The 19,037-nt window shown below is 32.3% G+C and overlaps 4 protein-coding genes across 8 annotated transcripts; 1 reads left to right on the top strand and 3 right to left on the bottom strand.

Moving 5' to 3' along the window:
• Nucleotides 1-17: 17 nt before the first annotated feature.
• Nucleotides 18-1,382, bottom strand: LOC143362903 (replication termination factor 2). The gene is made up of 3 exons (XM_076803406.1): nucleotides 1,195-1,382; nucleotides 661-1,044; nucleotides 18-559 (listed from the first exon to the last, which is right to left on the bottom strand). The coding sequence occupies exons 1-3, from the start codon at nucleotides 1,261-1,263 to the stop codon at nucleotides 158-160; spliced, it is 855 nt and encodes a 284-aa protein (XP_076659521.1). The 5' UTR covers nucleotides 1,264-1,382; the 3' UTR covers nucleotides 18-157.
• A 489-nt stretch (nucleotides 1,383-1,871) lies between these two features.
• On the top strand, nucleotides 1,872-12,741 carry Vha44 (V-type proton ATPase subunit Vha44). Of its 3 annotated transcripts, XM_076803403.1 has the most exons (9): nucleotides 1,872-2,078; nucleotides 3,085-3,406; nucleotides 5,372-5,956; nucleotides 9,359-9,545; nucleotides 9,862-9,960; nucleotides 10,036-10,244; nucleotides 10,379-10,523; nucleotides 10,599-10,743; nucleotides 10,851-12,741. In XM_076803403.1, exons 2-9 carry the CDS (start codon nucleotides 3,121-3,123, stop codon nucleotides 10,944-10,946), a joined length of 1,752 nt encoding a protein of 583 aa, XP_076659518.1. In that variant the 5' UTR covers nucleotides 1,872-2,078; nucleotides 3,085-3,120; the 3' UTR covers nucleotides 10,947-12,741. The 3 variants fall into 3 exon arrangements, 2 of the variants coding, with proteins under 2 accessions (XP_076659518.1, XP_076659517.1); XM_076803402.1 differs by lacking the exon at nucleotides 5,372-5,956 and having other exon boundaries at nucleotides 1,894-2,078; XR_013083709.1 differs by lacking the exons at nucleotides 1,872-2,078; nucleotides 3,085-3,406 and having other exon boundaries at nucleotides 4,298-5,956; nucleotides 10,851-11,036; nucleotides 11,148-12,741.
• Nucleotides 12,717-16,283, bottom strand: LOC143362904 (S-methyl-5'-thioadenosine phosphorylase). 2 transcript variants are annotated; one of them, XM_076803408.1, is made up of 6 exons: nucleotides 16,223-16,283; nucleotides 13,941-14,101; nucleotides 13,544-13,764; nucleotides 13,264-13,466; nucleotides 12,975-13,184; nucleotides 12,717-12,902 (listed from the first exon to the last, which is right to left on the bottom strand). In XM_076803408.1, the coding sequence occupies exons 1-6, from the start codon at nucleotides 16,229-16,231 to the stop codon at nucleotides 12,870-12,872; spliced, it is 837 nt and encodes a 278-aa protein (XP_076659523.1). In that variant the 5' UTR covers nucleotides 16,232-16,283; the 3' UTR covers nucleotides 12,717-12,869. The 2 variants fall into 2 exon arrangements, with proteins under 2 accessions (XP_076659523.1, XP_076659522.1); XM_076803407.1 differs by lacking the exon at nucleotides 16,223-16,283 and adding an exon at nucleotides 14,404-14,565.
• Nucleotides 14,861-18,561, bottom strand: Hat1 (histone acetyltransferase 1). 2 transcript variants are annotated; one of them, XM_076803405.1, is made up of 7 exons: nucleotides 18,401-18,561; nucleotides 17,744-17,893; nucleotides 17,313-17,575; nucleotides 17,081-17,237; nucleotides 16,795-17,009; nucleotides 16,392-16,543; nucleotides 14,861-16,292 (listed from the first exon to the last, which is right to left on the bottom strand). In XM_076803405.1, exons 2-7 carry the CDS (start codon nucleotides 17,890-17,892, stop codon nucleotides 15,999-16,001), a joined length of 1,230 nt encoding a protein of 409 aa, XP_076659520.1. In that variant the 5' UTR covers nucleotide 17,893; nucleotides 18,401-18,561; the 3' UTR covers nucleotides 14,861-15,998. The 2 variants fall into 2 exon arrangements, with proteins under 2 accessions (XP_076659520.1, XP_076659519.1); XM_076803404.1 differs by having other exon boundaries at nucleotides 14,862-16,292; nucleotides 17,744-17,898; nucleotides 18,401-18,560.
• Between the last annotated feature and the right edge of the window lie 476 nt (nucleotides 18,562-19,037).

Raw genomic sequence — 19,037 nt, 5'->3', positions numbered from 1 at the left:
AATAATAAGACCATACATTTTACATACAAAACCGATTTATTTCATGATGGGAAAAATTAATTTTTTTAATATATTTTAATTAGTTCTATGTGTAATATTGTTTATGCGTTGAACCATATTCTATGTAATCGAATTTTACATTGAAATTATTAATGTTTCAATTATAGAATGGATTATATGTAATCCAGTGTGCTCTATCTTGTTCTGCTGCAGATTTATGACTGGTAAAAAGACTTTTAAAAACTTCTGATGCTTTTGGGTCCTTAGCAACGCTGTAGTTATCTTTCACTTTCTTATATGCTGGATCTTCTGCTTCGCTTCTGTTATTGTTTATTTTAATATTAGGAACTTTATCTTCCTTTTTTATTTTTTTCTTTGGTACTTCATCTTGTTTAGCATCTTGAGTTTCGCTAGTTTCAGTACATTTTTGTTTTTTCGATTTCTTTTGCATAGTTTTCCGGTTTGCTATATTTTCTTCCATTTTTTTAAGATCATCACCCTCTGCATTTATAATAACAATATCTGTTTCACAGAATGGTTGTTGACATTGGTGGCATACCTAATAAAAGAAAGTCATTGCAATACATAGTTTATCAAACACTTTTAGTATATCAGATATGCTTTTTCCATAATCTTATTTTATTTAATCTTATTACTTACAGTACTTTTAATTTCTTTAAGTGCACGTTCGCTCATTACACAACCGCACGACCATAAGAAACAAAATTTGTATTTGCCGTTCATTTCTAATCCAATAACTGGACAAATATATGGACTTTTGCCTCCGTCTGTGTAACAATCTCCTTTCTCGGCTTTATTAGCTTCAAATGCTGAATTTGCAGTTAAATTTAAACTCTTTACTTCTTTCAAGGTTTTAATGTGTTGCGCTGATTCTGGGAGTGTGCTTCTATCAAGAAGACCTTCTAAGACAGACTCTTTACTATATAAACGACCTAAACCACAACCAACTACCGGTGGTTGCAAAGGTAGTTGCTTTATTGTGCAATGTCGCCATTTGAATGCAAGTTCTGCCTCTTTATCTTTCTATAATAAAATCGATAAATAAATTTATTGCGAACTAATAAGATTATTAGATACGATGAAAATTTATACAATCTTTACAAAACGGTAAGATGTGATATCATAAACATTAAAAGTTTGTGTACAAGACACAAGGTAAACTATAAAAATTACCTGCTCCGGTTTCTTTTTAACTCTGACTAGCTCGTCTCTACGAGGAATAGTTCCACCATCACAACCCATGATAAGTATTGATCAAAACTTATTGGAATCTAAGAGTATTTACGTCAAACGTTGTTATAACGCTGACAACTGACAACCTTCCAATGCAAGTGACGCACAATCACGCACAGTACACTATGTAGAAGTGAAACATCAGCGTTCTTGTTGTTAGGACGCATGTACAATGCGCATGCGTACACAAATTTGTGCACTATGAATATAGGCTACAGAACGAACGAATTCCGAATTATAGGCAATATCTTATCTTATGGGAATATTTGTCACAGGCGAGGTATAAGATCTTATACCCCGTCCGTGATAATATATATTTATAAACAATCGTGACAGAAGTTTAATGTTAATGTGCTTAAAAAGATCGGTTGAGAACCTCGTGTTTGATAAATGCAAATCAGTGTTACCAACCTTTCTTTTATAATTAGACGGTTTTGCGATGGACGCATTTCATATATCATATTTATGAGAGAAACACGCGTGTCCTTCGAAAATTGGTTTTTTCTGATATGCATGCGGTGAACAATCAATGAAATTTAATTTAACATTATAATCGTAAGTTTGATACGGAAGTACGCGTGTAGTGGCAATAATGCGTGATTGTTGCAGATGGATTCCGAGTCAGCTGATGATGCTCCGTTTCAGTTTGTTTTAGTTGCCGGGCGGGTCGTAAGGCAGCAGCACACAATTGTCATCACGTGAGGTCGCAATGGTTTCTGATAGTTTCGGCGACGAGTGATTTAGAACAGCGAATGTTTTGAATTTCTCAAGAAATTCAAGCATCTGCCGCGTTCTCCGAGCAAAGGTGCAACACAAGATATCTGGTAAGTGGAGACGATTTATTTTTTCCGTAATAGGTGAAACCAATACCAGGACGGATTTTTTTTTTCTTTCTCAAATGGTAAAGAATCATTAATTTATGTTTTGCCATTAGAAGGTGTCCAAGATCTGTCAAACTTTCTAGACATGCATGTTGTGAATGTTAAACGCGATAATTCGTCACGTCGTGTGGCATCGAACATCCGTATAATTCAGAAGCGAACGTGTGACGTATTTCAAAGGAGGAGCACCGCGTTATCGATTTTGCCAGGGGTTTATTAACGGACGCCATTAAATCGTTTCGATAATAAGCCCAACATTGTAGTAATGTCCTCGTTTCGCCTACGACAATTCAAGGGCATCCGTTTTCGTATGCAATTTTGTGCACACTTGTCACTTCCCTATATCGATCACTATGCAAGTTAAGCGCGCCATTCGTGCACTAACTATATGTCACGTGGAAAGCGCGCCTAATTACATAATATCATTGTCGAAGAAATACACTGTGCCACACCCCCTTCTTTTATTTAACTTTTCACGAATTCACGGACCTTCGGGAAAGCCCAAAGGATCCTATATTTTAGGTTATTAACTGCTTTATGCGTAGATGTCAACAATTAGTCCATGAATAATGCTCTTACGGTTTATACAGTTATTTGTCAGATCGATATAATAACATGGATCGACAAGGTGAAGCAGGTGGTTGTTGGCGAAACTTCAATTTCATTAGTTTAAGAACAATTTTTCTTCTTTGAAAATTATTATCAATCCGCAGGAACATATTATAATGGTAATACAAGTTTCAATCGACATATGTCAAGTGTTAGGTGTAGTTAAGATCGTAAAATAAATTATCAGTAATAAAATGTAATAGTATAAAAAAATTATTATCGAAAATTTAACTGATAACAAAATTGTTCAGTAAAAATTCGTCTTTTGTTAATATTTATTATTATTATTATTATTATTATTATTATTATTTATGAAATAAAATATTATATACCATTTCAGAGATACTAAGATATTTACCTAGAAATATCATTAAAAATGACGGAATATTGGTTGATATCAGCACCAGGAGATGAAACATGTCAGGAGACATGGGAAATCATGAACAACTTAACATCCAAACAACATTCTTTATCGGTTAACTACAAATTCCATATCCCGGACTTAAAAGTTGGAACATTGGATCAACTGGTGGGTTTGTCGGATGACTTGGGGAAGCTTGACATCTACGTTGAACAAGTTACTCGCAAGGTTGCAACATATTTGGGAGAGGTGTTAGAAGATCAAAGAGACAAACTGCAAGAGAATCTAATGGCCAACAATAGTGAGTATAAAAGTGTTGTGCTTGTAAATTTAGAACTTGCTCTTTAATTTATATTTACGACTATTTTCTGGCAAAAGAGAATAGATCGTTTAAGTATTCAGGGGTCCAAAATTATTGAATAATTTTTGTTTTTGAGATATCGTATTCAATTAAATGCAAATGCCAAATGTATATTTTATAAACTACCGATTAAGAATACCGCTTTTTGGACCCTTGCAGACAGGTATCGATCGATTTTTTGTGTAAGATGTTATAACAAAACATAATATCGGTTGGCAGAAAAACATCAGTGAATACTATACACAACACAAAACATACACACTGTTTAGATTTTTTTTAATGAAGATTGTCTTAAACATTTATCAGTTGATTTATTAAGATTTTTCATTTATTCATTGAAAATAATGATAGCACGACTTTAGAGTCTTTGGCCCTTATTCTCCTGAATACCCTACATTAATAGATCAATTAGATGTAAATGAAATTTTGTCTGTGTATGCTAAATATAATATATGAGCGATTGCATTTTTTGTAACTATGTTTAAACAGAATATATACATATATATTTTCTGTTTTACATTTAATTGAAAGTAATATGCAGGCAAAATATTTGTGGCTATAGCACATAGTAACTAACATCCATAAATATGATGTGCACCATTGTCCGCAAAATGTGTTCCACATAGCATATAATATTAAAGTCCACTCAATTTTCTTACCATTGTACTCAAAGTACAGCAAAATTTATGTTATAGAAATTCATATTTCATTACTCAGTTTTTAAAAGACCTGATGGTGAATTATAATTGAAGTACTTTGACCGTAACAATTTACAAAATTTGTACAAATTTCTTTCAATCAATATAAAATTAAGTTGATTAATTATGTGAAAGGCATAATATTTTTAAGAAAATTTAAAAAATGCAACAAAACAATGGTACACATCATATTCCGCCATATAATTTATATATCTGTAGAATGCTTATTATTCTAATTGGTTTAAAAATCATATCATTTATTACTTACTACGAATAAGTTTTCATATTTGTGGTGTTGCTTGGCTTGCTTCATTTAATTTGGACCACATTAACCCTGTTTCCCTACCTTACTTATTATTTTATTAACAAATGCTCATACATGTGCACCATCAAAGATGTTGTATAATGCTACAAAAACATTTCAAGACAGAAATATGCAGTATTGTGTGCTAAGATAGAAGAGATGGAAATCTGGAGATATAGACCACACTTGTTATATGAGAAACGTATAAAGGACGCAAGGAGTCGCTTGGGTTACTGTGGTCACCAAGCTCTAATTAGTTATTACAAGGATTCTTTTCTTTTCTCTTTAGTTTGATTATGTACTACTTTCCCCTTTAGCATTATTGATCGTTTGCAACTTAAGTTTTAATCATTGCATATCATTTGCTCGTACAGTCTCCAATTATTTTCTTTTCCCTTTTTGTTCCGTTCGATTCTGTATTGTTTCATATTATTTTCTCGTTATTCTATTTTAGTTTCTTCTTGCTTTAGCTATACCGGAGTATTTAACGAAAAATTGATTTGATAGTACAGATATAAATAGTATATTTGAATACTTTAATAATATAATTAATAACATAATTCTGAGATATACATATGTATATTTTCTTGAATGCAGTTATTCTGGTATATAATAAGTAATAATATATAATACCGTAAAATACCAATGTGGGCAGTAGTTATTAGAATTGGATTACAAGAATAATTTATCATTAAATATATAATCAAGTATTATTATAATACATCCATTGAATCTTGATTAGGGTACGCTAAATACTCCACGTTATTTCTTTTTTTTTTCTTTGAGTTATTTTGATTGAGTTTCGACAGCATTGTCGTTAGGCATTTGCGTAGGACGCAATAATAGTTGAACGAGACGTAAGAAAAAATCGCGCGGAGATTGGGACTGGGCTGTAATGGATAGGTCAAACGTCAATGGATGGGGAGAGCTCGAGCCCCGAAGGGGGCCCGGACACCCCGCCAAACACCCCCGTCACCCCATCACACAAGACTTCAAAGGAGCACCACAGGCACTGGAAGGAATCGGAGAAATGCGAACCAGAACCGGCCGCCTGTTTAGGTCAGCATCATCACCAGCGTCACCATCATCATCATGATCATCATCATAGTCATAAACATCATAATCATTCCTCCGATTTCGACAAGAAATCATCACACAGTCCTCAAGGCATCTGTGATGTCCGATCATCCAACGATCCTCTGTCAGTATATTCATGCTACCATGCGCATTGGTGCTCCGCTTCAACCTCTTCCACACCAATTCCTAGTCCTACCCCCACAAGTCCGAGCCTCTCCCTTTCATCAAACTGTAGCAGTGAAGGAGAGACCAGATGGAAGTCGACGACACGTCACCGGACTACCGAGAAAGCGGATCGGTGTACCTCCAATCGCAAATCGCTCGGCTATGACAACGACGACGAAGACGATGCGGACCAAAACAGCGACCACGACCAAGACCAAGACCATAGCGGCAATTTGCCCAATCCAGGTACCCGTCCTACCACCGCCAGGTCAACCCGTCGAACCTTTTTCCCCAAACATAGCTGCGAGACTTGTTCAAACCTTTTTTTCCTGTGCACCTCGTGACTCGCCCGTTTAGCGACCGATTCTTGTCTTGTCTTATCTCCTTTGGAGGTAGATATAGGAGAGAAAGAAAGAAAGAGAGAGAGAGAGAGAAAGAGAGAGGTTGTCATTTCATGGTATTCTAGTTTTGTAAACGATGATCTTCGCATGCAGCTTTAGCTTAGGGACAAGAACAAGAAAAAGAAAAATATAATTTCGAACTCGTGTCACGTATGATTCCAAGTCTACTCGATTACTATATCGTGTACAATGAAAGTATCTTTATGATCCTAGTGCGCATTTCCTTCAATGTCAATTTTGCACAGCTGCACTACATATGCAATGTTTGTAACGCTGAAATATTTTTCTGCCGAATCTTGCCTCTGATGTAATAGAGTATATTTGAGGTCTCTTCCTTCAATGTTAATGTGCTATGTCGAATAAGAAAGCATTGCTTATTATACATATTATTTTTTGTTTCGTCACTGTAAGTAACTTCTCCACACATTTTTTGTGACTACTAAATTTGCATTGTTTGAAAAACACAACTGTTTCGTATCGGTGATCAAGTATACATATATAACGTGTTTGTAAATACTTGTTATATACATATTTTGACGATGTGTTAAAAAGAGGAAAGGAACACTTTATAAAAGTCATGACAATCTCTCTCCAATGCTTACAGCATACACAAAGTGAAACAGTACCAAAAGGAAAAGATACTTGGGTTAGTTTATTGAGCTTGACATTCTAAATCAAATACTCTAGTATGTCAAATATTTTTACGTTCTACCGCAATAATTTCTTCAATGATGTTACAGCAACATTTAATTTCTTATGCACGCAGGAATTAAAATATTGGAAGATAACAAAGACAGCTGCCCGTCTTTCTAGCACATTTTAATTGCAGCAAATGTGCGTACATTCTGATAGTTTGATTTTTCGGGAAATGCTCTAGTATGTTTTAAGTTCTTAGCTAGTTCTTTTTACTCCTGCGTCCTCGTCGTGAATAAATATTTCACAAATTTTCTACAAACAAAATTAGGGAATTAGTCGAGTTTTTTTTTTGTGAAGTCCACTTGTGATGATGAGAAAAGATTCGTGTTCAATTAACATTTTTGGATATTGTTCAATCAATTGTTCCAGGTGCTGTGGACGAATGAATGAACACATAGTGTACTACCTTAATAATTTTCAACCCCTTCTTTTTCATTTTAAAGCTTCTCTTTATGTCTTTATTTTATATATCTTCTTATACCATACTCCGTTTCAATTCCTCTATATATATAATTCTCTTTTAGTATGTTATTTTCCAAAGATACATGTTTTCAATTTCAAATTATTAGAGACTATTTACATAATTCTATGAAACAATAAAAATATTTAAAAACATACAGTTTTTCAAATATAATTGTTTTAACATTATTTCCATTTGCTTCCATAACTGTAGTTAAAACATTGTTAAAACTTAAAGTTCTAATCAAACAATTAAGTTAAATATATTTATGGATATAAATCCGCTATTGCTATATGAAGTATGGTCTGAGAATCATTGTAAAATGTGGAAATAGCAACACAACTTTGTTTAATTTCATTTTGTTTTAGTATACTTTTTTAGCATTCTTCCCATACCTAGCTTTCACATTGCTTTTTAACCATTACATTTTATAATTTTTCGTAGAAGGACAATACTGCACAAAACTGTAATACATGTACAACATATGTATTATGGACGCTAGCACAGATTACAGATGAGACACAATTTAACAAAACAAAATTTTTAAACACTTATCGATCGGTACATGGACTTATAAGAATACTATTACGCATGATCAGATATAGATTTTGCAGACAGTATGGTGCTCAATACCCTTCAACACTACAAGTTACCCATTTCACAGAATACATCCTACTGATCAACTTTAATAAAGTACTTCATAAACAGTTGGCATGAACTGCTTAGATATCTTGGCTTAGCTGCATACTCTGTGTTTACGTTATTGCTCATGTTACAATATATCATTATTATATACGAGATAAAACTAATATTTTCAAATATACATATGAAACATTCATATTACACAATATCTACAGCAATTATATTCTGTGGTATTCAGTTACTTATTCATGATTCTGATGATCCAAGTGTACATGCGTATAGATGCATGCGTGAGTGCGTGAGTGTGTGCGTGTTTGTTCATTCAAAGATGTTGTAAAGCAATAGTAAACATTATTAGAACTGTATGAAGTACTATAAACTACTTCAAAGTTCATTTTTAATTATCGCAGAGTTATCATAAATTTTGTTTGAATGAATATTTTGTTAAACAAATTTAATTGTCCAAAATATTAATAATGCTTTTACAATCATTTTTGATACCATATCTAAAGGGACTAGCTAGAACGTTATTCATGGTTGATTCATTCAAACGTGATTTACGAGTAATTCTTATAACTCTTACAAATAATTATTAATAAATATATATTACTAATCTGCATTATTATATTATTAAATTTAATATAATATTTATATAATATTATATAAACTCTATAATAATATAATTTTATATAAATATAATATAATTATGTATAAATAATCGAACGAATTCCATTTAAATAGATATTTATGGAAATAGTATTATCAATTAGGAAGCCACAACTATTAATATGAAACGATTCTCATAATAAGAAACAATGCATTGACAACATTAAATGCTTCTATACACTAACGTTTGCATGCTGTACTTTGTTAATGTCTCGCTTATTTTTGTAATGCTAATAATTATCAGTAAGGAGCGTACTAGAATCAAGAGAAATAAGTTTAGTAGAAACAGTCTTTCTCTGTTATCTCATTGTTATCAATACTCTCCTTATCACAGAGTCAGTCTGAGAATTGTTTTATTTATAATCCAATTAAGATTAGTTTAATTAGAATACATATTCATATGCAGTAAATATATTGTACACATGCATGTAAATAAAATGCAAACTTATGATTAATAAATTCTTAGTAAGTGAATAGTATTAATTCATACTTTTACTCACTATTTTGTATGGAATACTGTCTATGCATTTGTACAATATATTTTGTGATTCAACAGAGCTTTGTCATTCTCGGCTTCTAAATTTTTTTGAATCATTAAAGATATAATGGATATTGCATTTGTGAGCACATTCTAAGCACTTAGTATTACATATGATTTAAACATTGCATGTTACTTATGATACCATATGTTCAGAATTTTGCAAGCTCTGTTCGAATATGTTATAGAAACTGAAACATATGTTGCTCCATGAAATGATTACTATAATATCTTAAATTTACTAGGTGATCTACCGTCATATATAACTCGATTCCAGTGGGATATGGCGAAATATCCTATTAAACAATCCCTGAGAAATATCGCCGACATTATCAGTAAACAAGTGGGTCAAATTGATGCAGATCTCAAAACTAAATCTACAACATATAACAATCTGAAAGGCAGTTTACAAAATCTTGAAAAGAAACAAACGTAAGTATTAGAAGTATATTAATATTATGTTACAGCTAATTTTATTGTCATTTTAAGTACTGTTTGTGCCTTACAAGAAGATCCGTGAAAGGAATGTGGGGCCGATTGGTCACAGTGGAGGTTACACATATAGCATATGACATCATAACATAAACTACATGGTATGTGTGTGAAACCAGGTATGTCCCTTCCATTCTGACCAATCAACTCCGCATTCCTTTCACGGAACTTCTTGTGAGGTACGCAGAGTAATTGTATTATCGCTCTCAATTTTATACTATTCATATAGTAATCATAAATAATTACTATTATACAGAGGAAGTTTATTAACAAGAAATTTGGCTGACTTAGTTAAAAAGGAACACTTCATCTTGGACAGTGAATATTTAACCACATTACTTGTAATTGTGCCAAGGTATAGACACTTTTTTTTAATATACTTATCCATTGATGACATTTACAAACAACTTTTTACATTTGCATATTTTAGAGCAAGCTTCCAGGAATGGTACGGTGGATATGAAAAATTAACAGATATGATAGTTCCACGTAGTACACAACTTATTTCTCAGGATGCTGAGTATGGTTTATTCACTGTCAGCCTATTCAAAAAAGTTATCGAAGAATTTAAGTTACATGCTCGTGAGAAAAAATTCATTGTTCGAGACTTTACATACAATGAAGAAGAGTTAGCAGCAGGTAATTGTTATTTTAATAGAAATTCTTATACTATCGTATATATGCTATAATTTATATATTTTTGTTTTTCTATAATAAAAGAATTTATGTAAGATATTATATACTATTGCTGAATTAATTAAAATATATTTTAGGGAAAAATGAAATTACAAAGTTGGTAACTGATAAAAAGAAACAGTTTGGACCTCTTGTACGTTGGCTAAAAGTCAATTTCAGTGAATGTTTTTGTGCATGGATACATGTTAAAGCGTTGCGTGTATTTGTGGAGTCTGTTCTGAGGTAGTGTTTCATTTAATACCTAATCACATGAAACTTTTAAGCATATGCATACTGATTAGAATAATAATTTGATAGGTACGGATTACCTGTCAATTTCCAAGCAATTTTGTTGCACCCGCACAAAAAGTGTGCAAGGCGATTACGTGATGTTCTTAATCAGCTATATGCTCATTTAGACTCCTCTGCTACAGGATCTTCTGCATCGCAAGGAAATCAAGAAGTACGTTGTACTTTTACATTATTGTTGTTATCACTATAAACAGACCTCCTTCAGTACAAAAACATTTTAAACTAATTAATCTTTATTGCATTCATATGTTCAAACAGAGCATGGAAATAGCTGGATTAGGTTTTGGCCAAAACGACTACTACCCCTATGTGTATTATAAAATCAATGTAGATATGGTCGACAGTAAGGTTTAATCATCGAAGATGAGCCTATTTTCCTTCTATGTTTTAAATATTTTTTTCATTTACATAACATACTTCTATACTCCAGGTACTTAACAACAGGTGCGTACAAAAGTTTCTTTTTTTAATTATATAAAATATGATTTCAGTGTTTTGAACTTTATAGTAATTTGGATTATCATGCAATCGTAATTGTCATCGGTTCACTTCCAGGCGTAGACCAAATATTTATCTAAAAAGTAATGATATTTTTATAGTGCATCAAAATCCTGGAGAGATGTATGGTCTATGATGTTAGTTCAATATAAACTGTGCATAATAGATTGTGCAATCATTTGAATAAGTTCCAGTAAAGATATTTTAATATACATAACAAAATTCTTTTTTTTTCCGAATATAATAGATTGTATTTGATTAAGTAACAAGCATTAGTACAAATTGTGTTTTGAATTTATTATTTAGGAAACCTGACAATTTCTGTTGTTTATAATAACAGAAACCACGTATTCCTTATAATACCTATATAAATTGATTTATGAACTTTTCCATAGTTAAATATAGCACAACCTATTTTACATGGTATTACAACAAGAAAAAAAATGAGTATCGTGCCAGAATAAAAAATTCTGCAATGTATAACTGTATTATGTTATGTATTATCTACAAAGTTAAGGACATTGTGAATATTGTTATGAAAGAAAAAATGCATCTTGTTATAAAAGCATATATAAAACATACAACTGAACAAAGTGATGCTTGAATCGCCTTCATTCAAAGTCTTTATATTACACATGTTACAATGCAAAACTAATACATACAATTTTTTCGTAATATACGTTCAAATTTACTGGTTTCTTAACGTTTAATGTGTAATAATACACATGGATATTAATTAAATAAATAGTATTTATTAGAAATTACGGATTTGCAAAATCTTAGTTAAATTGTGAAGTATTATTACTATAATTTAATGATACATAAACATGATTATGATTAGAAATTATATTGAAATTGAATAAATACTGATGTGAAGGCAGCACAAAAGTAAGGTAAATATTGAGGAAATCATTTATGGAATGATTGAACAAGTTGTACTGTAAATGCTCTGTGTATAGAAAGTGTACTATGCATATTACTTTAAGTATCATTTACCCTCGTTTCTTTGAAAATGATACTTTAATTGATGGGCATAAATTAAAGCATATGTTTGAATATACTCGCAGATTTAATCTGTACATACGTTTTAGAAATAGAACGGGTACCAGCCAGCTAGGATAAATTATTATGCCACTTTTATGCAAATTAATTGTAACTTGTGGAAAATAATTTTTTCCAGTTAAAACTTTCCTTTTAATGGTTAGCTACAATTGGTGCTTCAAGACGCAACTATATTCTATATCGTATTGTTGGCGATAAATTGTTAACGTAGAAACAAAGTTTTATCGTCTCTAATTGAAATTTGTACAAAAATAGAGTTTCCTATGTGTTATGTGATGAACATATTATGTGTTTAAGAGAACCGTTAAATGTATCATACTGATAATTCTGAATAATGTATTATTTTATATACCGTAAAAATCAATTACAATATGATATTTCAGTTATAGCAACGACAATACCTAACCGAATGATAAATGTATTGATCCATGAATAAATAAATTCTTACTTGCGATCAAAGGATAACACTGTTGTTGCTTGTAGATATATTGAACAAAAATCGTTATTCAACTGATTTGCTTTTATTAACTGTATAGATAAATAGTATTAAATAATAAAGCCAAGTTTCATTGTCACATTATTTATTAAATATTGTAATGTATATAATATGTTCCCAAAACCTTCAAATTAACAGTATAGAAATTTAATTTACAAGTTATAATCCTTAATTAAAATTATAAGTTGTAGGTTCTTGTTGCGATTGGAATTATAAGAAGTTTAAGAAGAAACATTACTACTTCTACACAGTTCCTGAAATACAAAATGATGATGAGTTAATACTTTTATTCCCCTATGGTGTTTCAATATCAGACAAATGTGTACCTGTAAATTCTCAATTTCTTTGTCCCAATTCTTTTCACCGATAAGTTTGATTGTTCTTATAAGCAGATTTTTTACCTTATCGACATTCTTTTTAAATACTACCACTACATCTGCTGCATGGACATTATCTTCACAGTCTCTCCAACAATCATAATCTGTTGCCATTGCAATAAGTGCATATAATAGTCCTGCTTCTTTAGCCAGGTATACCTAATTTAATCATTCTCTTTTTTTAAAAAGGTATATACTTTTATGTGTCTCAAAATTGCTGTGATGTTTGACAAAATACCTCTGGACATGTAGTCATACCAACTAAATCTCCACCCCAGAAACGCCATGCATTACTTTCAGCTTTCGAGGAGAAACGTGGTCCTTCTATGACTACTATTGTTCCACTGTACCTAACATCGTATTCTAGTTCTTTACCAACTTGGTATAATATTTTTGATGTCTCTGGGTTAAAAGCTGGTTCCATTGGAATGTGGCATACTCCTGTAATTGAATGTTGCACAACCTCTGTTAGCATGTAGCTTGTAAATAAAATATGCATGAAAAAGCATAAAAATTACCCGCATATTTAGATGAAGTACCATCATAAAAAGTCACATGTCTTTTTATTGTTCTATCTATGAAACTATCTGGAATAACTAATTGCCCTCTGTGAATAGACTCTTGCAGTGAACCACATGCTGCAGATGCAAGTATGTGAGTGCATCCAGCTAATCGTAAAGCTTCTATATTCGCACGATAATTTACTGCAGTGGGACTGATTGTATGCGCTGGACCATGCCTGTTATTAAGGAACCATTATAGAAGGAATATCAGTTTAGGAAAAACGATTTCAAATTAATAAATGGTGATATGAAAAATATTAGTTTTACTTAATATAATTGTATTATTAATATTAATGATAATTGTATTGATGATTCGAAATATATTTCATTACTTTCGTAAATACAATATTACCTTGACAATAATACTACGTCTACACCTTCGATATTTCCCTGATACAGATCACTTGAAGGCAATCCAAACTCATTTTTGGCGTCTTCCCGAGTAATTACAGTACGATGATTCAGGATTTCATTTTGGGGGTCTTCCAAACCAGAACCGCCAATTATTCCAATCTATAAATCTCAATTACATAAACTTTTACGAATAGACTAATGTCTTTGATAATAAAAGAAAAACATCATCAACCACCTGTTGAATGTACCATGATTACAACTGTCTTATTGTACATAAAAACGCGCGATGTTATTCGTTTTCAAACATTCCAATCGCATGTCACGCGCAAAATTAAAGTGCACATGTGAAATTTAAAAAATTGATCTATTTGTATAACGTAAGTATAAAATAAATGAAACATGTTGCTAAAAATAAATGAAACATGTTGCTACGTAAGTTATATTGCAAGAAACAATCGTACCTTGACCTTGTATTTAGACATTTCAGAAGAGATTCAATGTGAATTAAGTAATTGTTATTTGATATTTTCCAGCTCAAGAAACGTTAGCTACTGATAAGCAGTTCAAGTTTAATCAGAGAGGAATCTGTCTGTAGTTTATTTCAGAGCAACAAGTTGGATAAGCGCCATCTGGTATCAATGATAGCTGACAGGGTATTGAAAATTTCCGCAACTGTGCGTCAACGTAAAGAAATGAAACGCCAGTTGTTCGAAATCGCTGCAGGCGTTACCGAGAATCTCGGTAACACAAACATCATTTCTCTTGCCATATAGTTTTTGCGACCTAATCCGCAGACGAGCGGCCTCGGAGCGACCGTGTCTCGGCGTTGACAATAGCCAGCTGATCGAGCTCGGCGCCGAGACCGGGTGAACGCACTCAGACGTAAACTTTGTTTTTACGCCTAACGTTTACTTGTCGCGTGAGCCACCGTTCCCATATTCCAAAATATCAAATCCGTCACCTACCGTCCTTGTTTCCTGTGCAGTAGCGGCCGTTAGGGCATTGCCCTCGTGCGCTAGCTAACGTTCGACACTGCCAAATCCTTTGTCATTTTTAAAAACCCCACTCCTTATTCCTTCCGACGCCGGTGGCCACGCACAGTATAAATAACCCGCGATAACCGCGAAACGAGGTCTTTTGGCATATTCGATCGCTCGATCATAGTCGCTTATTTATCGTTTTCTCGTGCGCTTCACGACTCTCTTCTCTCCCAAATCGTGCGCTTCACGATTTGTGCGTTCTATTATCATCTCCGTCTATTCGCCGCTGTCTTATACCTTTCTCTTTTCACCGCTTTCTTGTACACTCTCCACTTTCTGTTAATATATTGTTCTATTATTTCATACAGTCCACTTCTACTTTCTACACCTGTCTCTATCGCAACCTATACCTCTTTCCTCTCGCTAAAGTTCCAAACACCAGTTCTCAATGAGAATGTTATTGTATTTCGCATTACGTGAGAATGTATTTTTTTGTTGCGAAACCGATGCTATTTATTATGTTTTTATGCTTACATTGTTTTTGGAACATTTATTTTGGTACAATAACAAAATTACAAAAAAAAAAAATATTAAAAGTATGAACCGCATTCACTTGATTTAATTGCATTACAAACATATTAAATTATTCCTCTGAGTAAAAAACAATATACAAAGTATATCTAATATTCCGTATCAAATCGAAAGAAATTAATCAATTATTTCACACATACCGTTACATAATTTACTGGTCATTGCATATTGTCTAAGACGCACAAAATCTTCAATTTGTTAAAAAAATAAATAGGACTTAATGAGTTGCTCATTTTCATTTCGATGATATATAAATATATAAACTTTGGCGCGGTAAAGTGACATCATAAAAATATGTAACTTACATGAGTACTCTATTGTATATAGTATGTTTCATTGAAAATTATGTAATAAAAAAACCCTTATTGAGTCAACAAAAGAGTATTTCGGCTTAAGATTCATGGAAACAGTATTAATCGATTTGTATGTTGTTTGCATATATATGTATGACGTAATGGAAACAAAATATGAAAAAATATCGGATTTCAAAGTTCTTCTGCATCTTCTAATCGCTTGATAACTTTTTTATACTCCTCTTCTAAGCTTCTATATTCTTTTTCAAGAGTTTGTAAACGTTGCTCCGATGTAGGTAATGTGATATTTGATTTCTTATCAATGTTTTTTAGTGCGCACTCCAACTTTCTTAAATCATTTTGTTCACGTTTGTATGGAATATTCAATCTCTTTTTTACATCTAGTCTATACTCACGATACTCATTCTCGTTTGATAAATCAGTTGTGCGCAATCTCAAAATTTCATATACTCTACGAGCTTGTCTCTAGAAATCAGAAAATTATTTTCTATTAAACGTATATTCTTTATAATTGACCTGTATAAAAAACTTATGCACATTAACGCCTATTTTAATTATTAATACCTTATTTATCTTGAATTTTTCTTTCGCTTCCATAGCCATTGTTTTATTGAAGCCTTGAAGCAGACATTCGCGTGAAAAACTAGGTAACGTGCTGCAGTTTATTGCGTCCACGTAATCTCTTAATCGTTGAAAAGTCACTGATGGGTCCTCAACTACAAAAATGATGACAATGCCTTACCAAAATGAACTAGTTTTACTGAAACCAAATTGATTGATCAGGCCTAGCTTTTCTTGAATTTTAAACACCAATTAAGCACGGGAACGAGATCATCTTATACGGGGAAACATCGAATGAGTTGTGTTCCCAATCAGAGTGATAAGATGCAGGGGAAATATTTTATGTATATAGCACTGCCTCCATTGGGACTCTGCAATAATTATTAACCATTATCAACTCATTTACCTGTTATATCCTTGACTTGATTCCTTCCTATATATTCGCGATAAATGGCATGTAACAAATGAGCACCAAGACCCATATTTTGAAATGGTGGTAATATTAGAACTTGAGCTATACGGGGTCTAGTATGGTGTGGATACGCATAATATTGATACACAGTAGCAAAGCCAGTAGTTGCATAGTGAACAGTTCCATGTGCCGAATGATATTTTTCAAATCTATTTAAAGAAAGAACAGATTATTAAGTATGTACTTAATGAGCTAAAGAAAAAATAGTAACTGATCTTACATGTTAAAGTAATGCCACCGATCATCATCTATATCTATAAAATTAGCAGCATCTATATACCAAAGAACAAATGTTTGCAGACGTTGGTGGTATTCCTTGAAACCCTTGTAAGTCATATCAGCTTTATAAACTTCAAATTTTCTAGTACATCCTTCATCTGTATATACACATAAATATATATTATGTTTGTTTTTTATAATTTTTAAGATTTGAACAAAATAAAAATAATTACCATCAACGGAAAATGAATCCAGCAATTCTCCATGAGGTCTAAATGTATCATCTTTCTCCAGAGACTTAATAAATGAATCTAAGTTATCATGTACTTTTGGCGCAAGTTTTTCCGCAATTTTTGGCAGCACTTCATCAGCTTCGACTCCTTCGCAAATTGATTTGTTTACTTTCTCTGAATAAGTCATACCCAAATAAGTTTCTAAGCAACCTGCCGAGTAGTATAGCTTCACTCTAAGATCCCGGTAACCAAATATAGATTCACTGACAAATAAAATGAATAATCAAGAAAATAATTAATAAAGGAAGTCGATAAATATAATATGTATAATATGATTAACATAGCGTAAAGTGTATCATTCAAAATATTATTTTATTTAATAATTATATTTAAGTAAAAATTGTTTCTTTATTCATTTAATTGCAACAAACCTGTCTCCAAATACTTGATGAGACATCTCTGGTTTAAATGTGGTTTCATCATTTTCTAAATCTTCCATAACACGGACCAACTTGAATTCCAAGGCATCATTGCTACTTACAACTAAAGCTTTTAAGCGTGCTGTAGCTGGATCTTCCATTCTACACTAACAAACGAAATGAAGAGTACAGATTACATTCATAATTTAAATAATTTCAATGAAAATATTTATACTTAAAACAATTATATACACTTCAAAACATTCTTATAGAATTGTTGATTATTGTTTAGCTGATCCTTGGATAAGCAATTAAAATTAAACATATTTCATAATTTTATTTACATTGCAGAACAGAAACTTCAAATCAGTTTGTATTTTACTTTGAATTATACGTATACATAGATTTGACCTTGATCGAATGGAACCTCAACTTTCATAGGTTATATGTTGTCCAGTACAACATTGAATTATACATTAAATATAACATGTTCGTTATCGTACAGCAAATTAAATATAAGTTTCCAGAACAACAACAATTAAAACTTGACCACTCAGTTCTTTAACATAATGTACTGCTGTGTGGCTTCGTTGTAGATGTTGGTTTCAGTATTTTAAAAAGTTTTCAATGTTTACGTGTATTAAATTTAGTATTTCTACATTGTTATACCTGCTCACGATATGCTTATGTTAAACGTTCCAATAAACACCACTTATCACTTTCTTTTTCTTTCAATAAAACTATAAAACGCCTTCGCGCCAAAAATAAAGCGGTTATTCAAGCTATAGTTACAATCCCCTTGAAGTTTAAAGATTGACTGCAGCCTGTATCAGCCTGTATATTGAATCCGTGTTACCCATTGGTTAATTTTACAAAGTAACCCCCTTCCATGTAGTACACGATTCCTTTAAATTTATAACAAGTTATTAGCTTATTTCATATTATTTTAATTACACATTATTTAAAACAATAATTAGAAAAATGCGTATGAGTTAAAGCTCATTATCAGAGAGGAAATCCGATAATATCCAATCCCTAAAGAACAGAAGTAATGATTCTTGCCGATATTCCCATAAGGGGTAGTGCAATAAGCGGCAGGAATCATCTGCTCCTGAAAATCTAAAAATAGCGCCACTAGACCGTAGCGGCAAAACGCTCAAACTGTTAGCCAAACGTTACCGACAGAATTACCGACATTGGTGCTGCCAGCGCCACCTGGCGGTGGAAACCTGAAAACTAATCGGCTACAAGCTTGGGCGTTTCGCCACTACGAGGTAATGGCGCTATTTGCAGATTTTGGCGGAAG

The sequence above is a fragment of the Halictus rubicundus genome, chromosome 18 (assembly GCF_050948215.1).
Source record: "Halictus rubicundus isolate RS-2024b chromosome 18, iyHalRubi1_principal, whole genome shotgun sequence".
NCBI classification, from domain to species: Eukaryota; Metazoa; Arthropoda; class Insecta; order Hymenoptera; family Halictidae; genus Halictus; species Halictus rubicundus.
The sequence above is the reverse complement of the archived record's forward strand: the minus strand, read 5'-3'. Positions and strand labels throughout refer to the sequence as shown.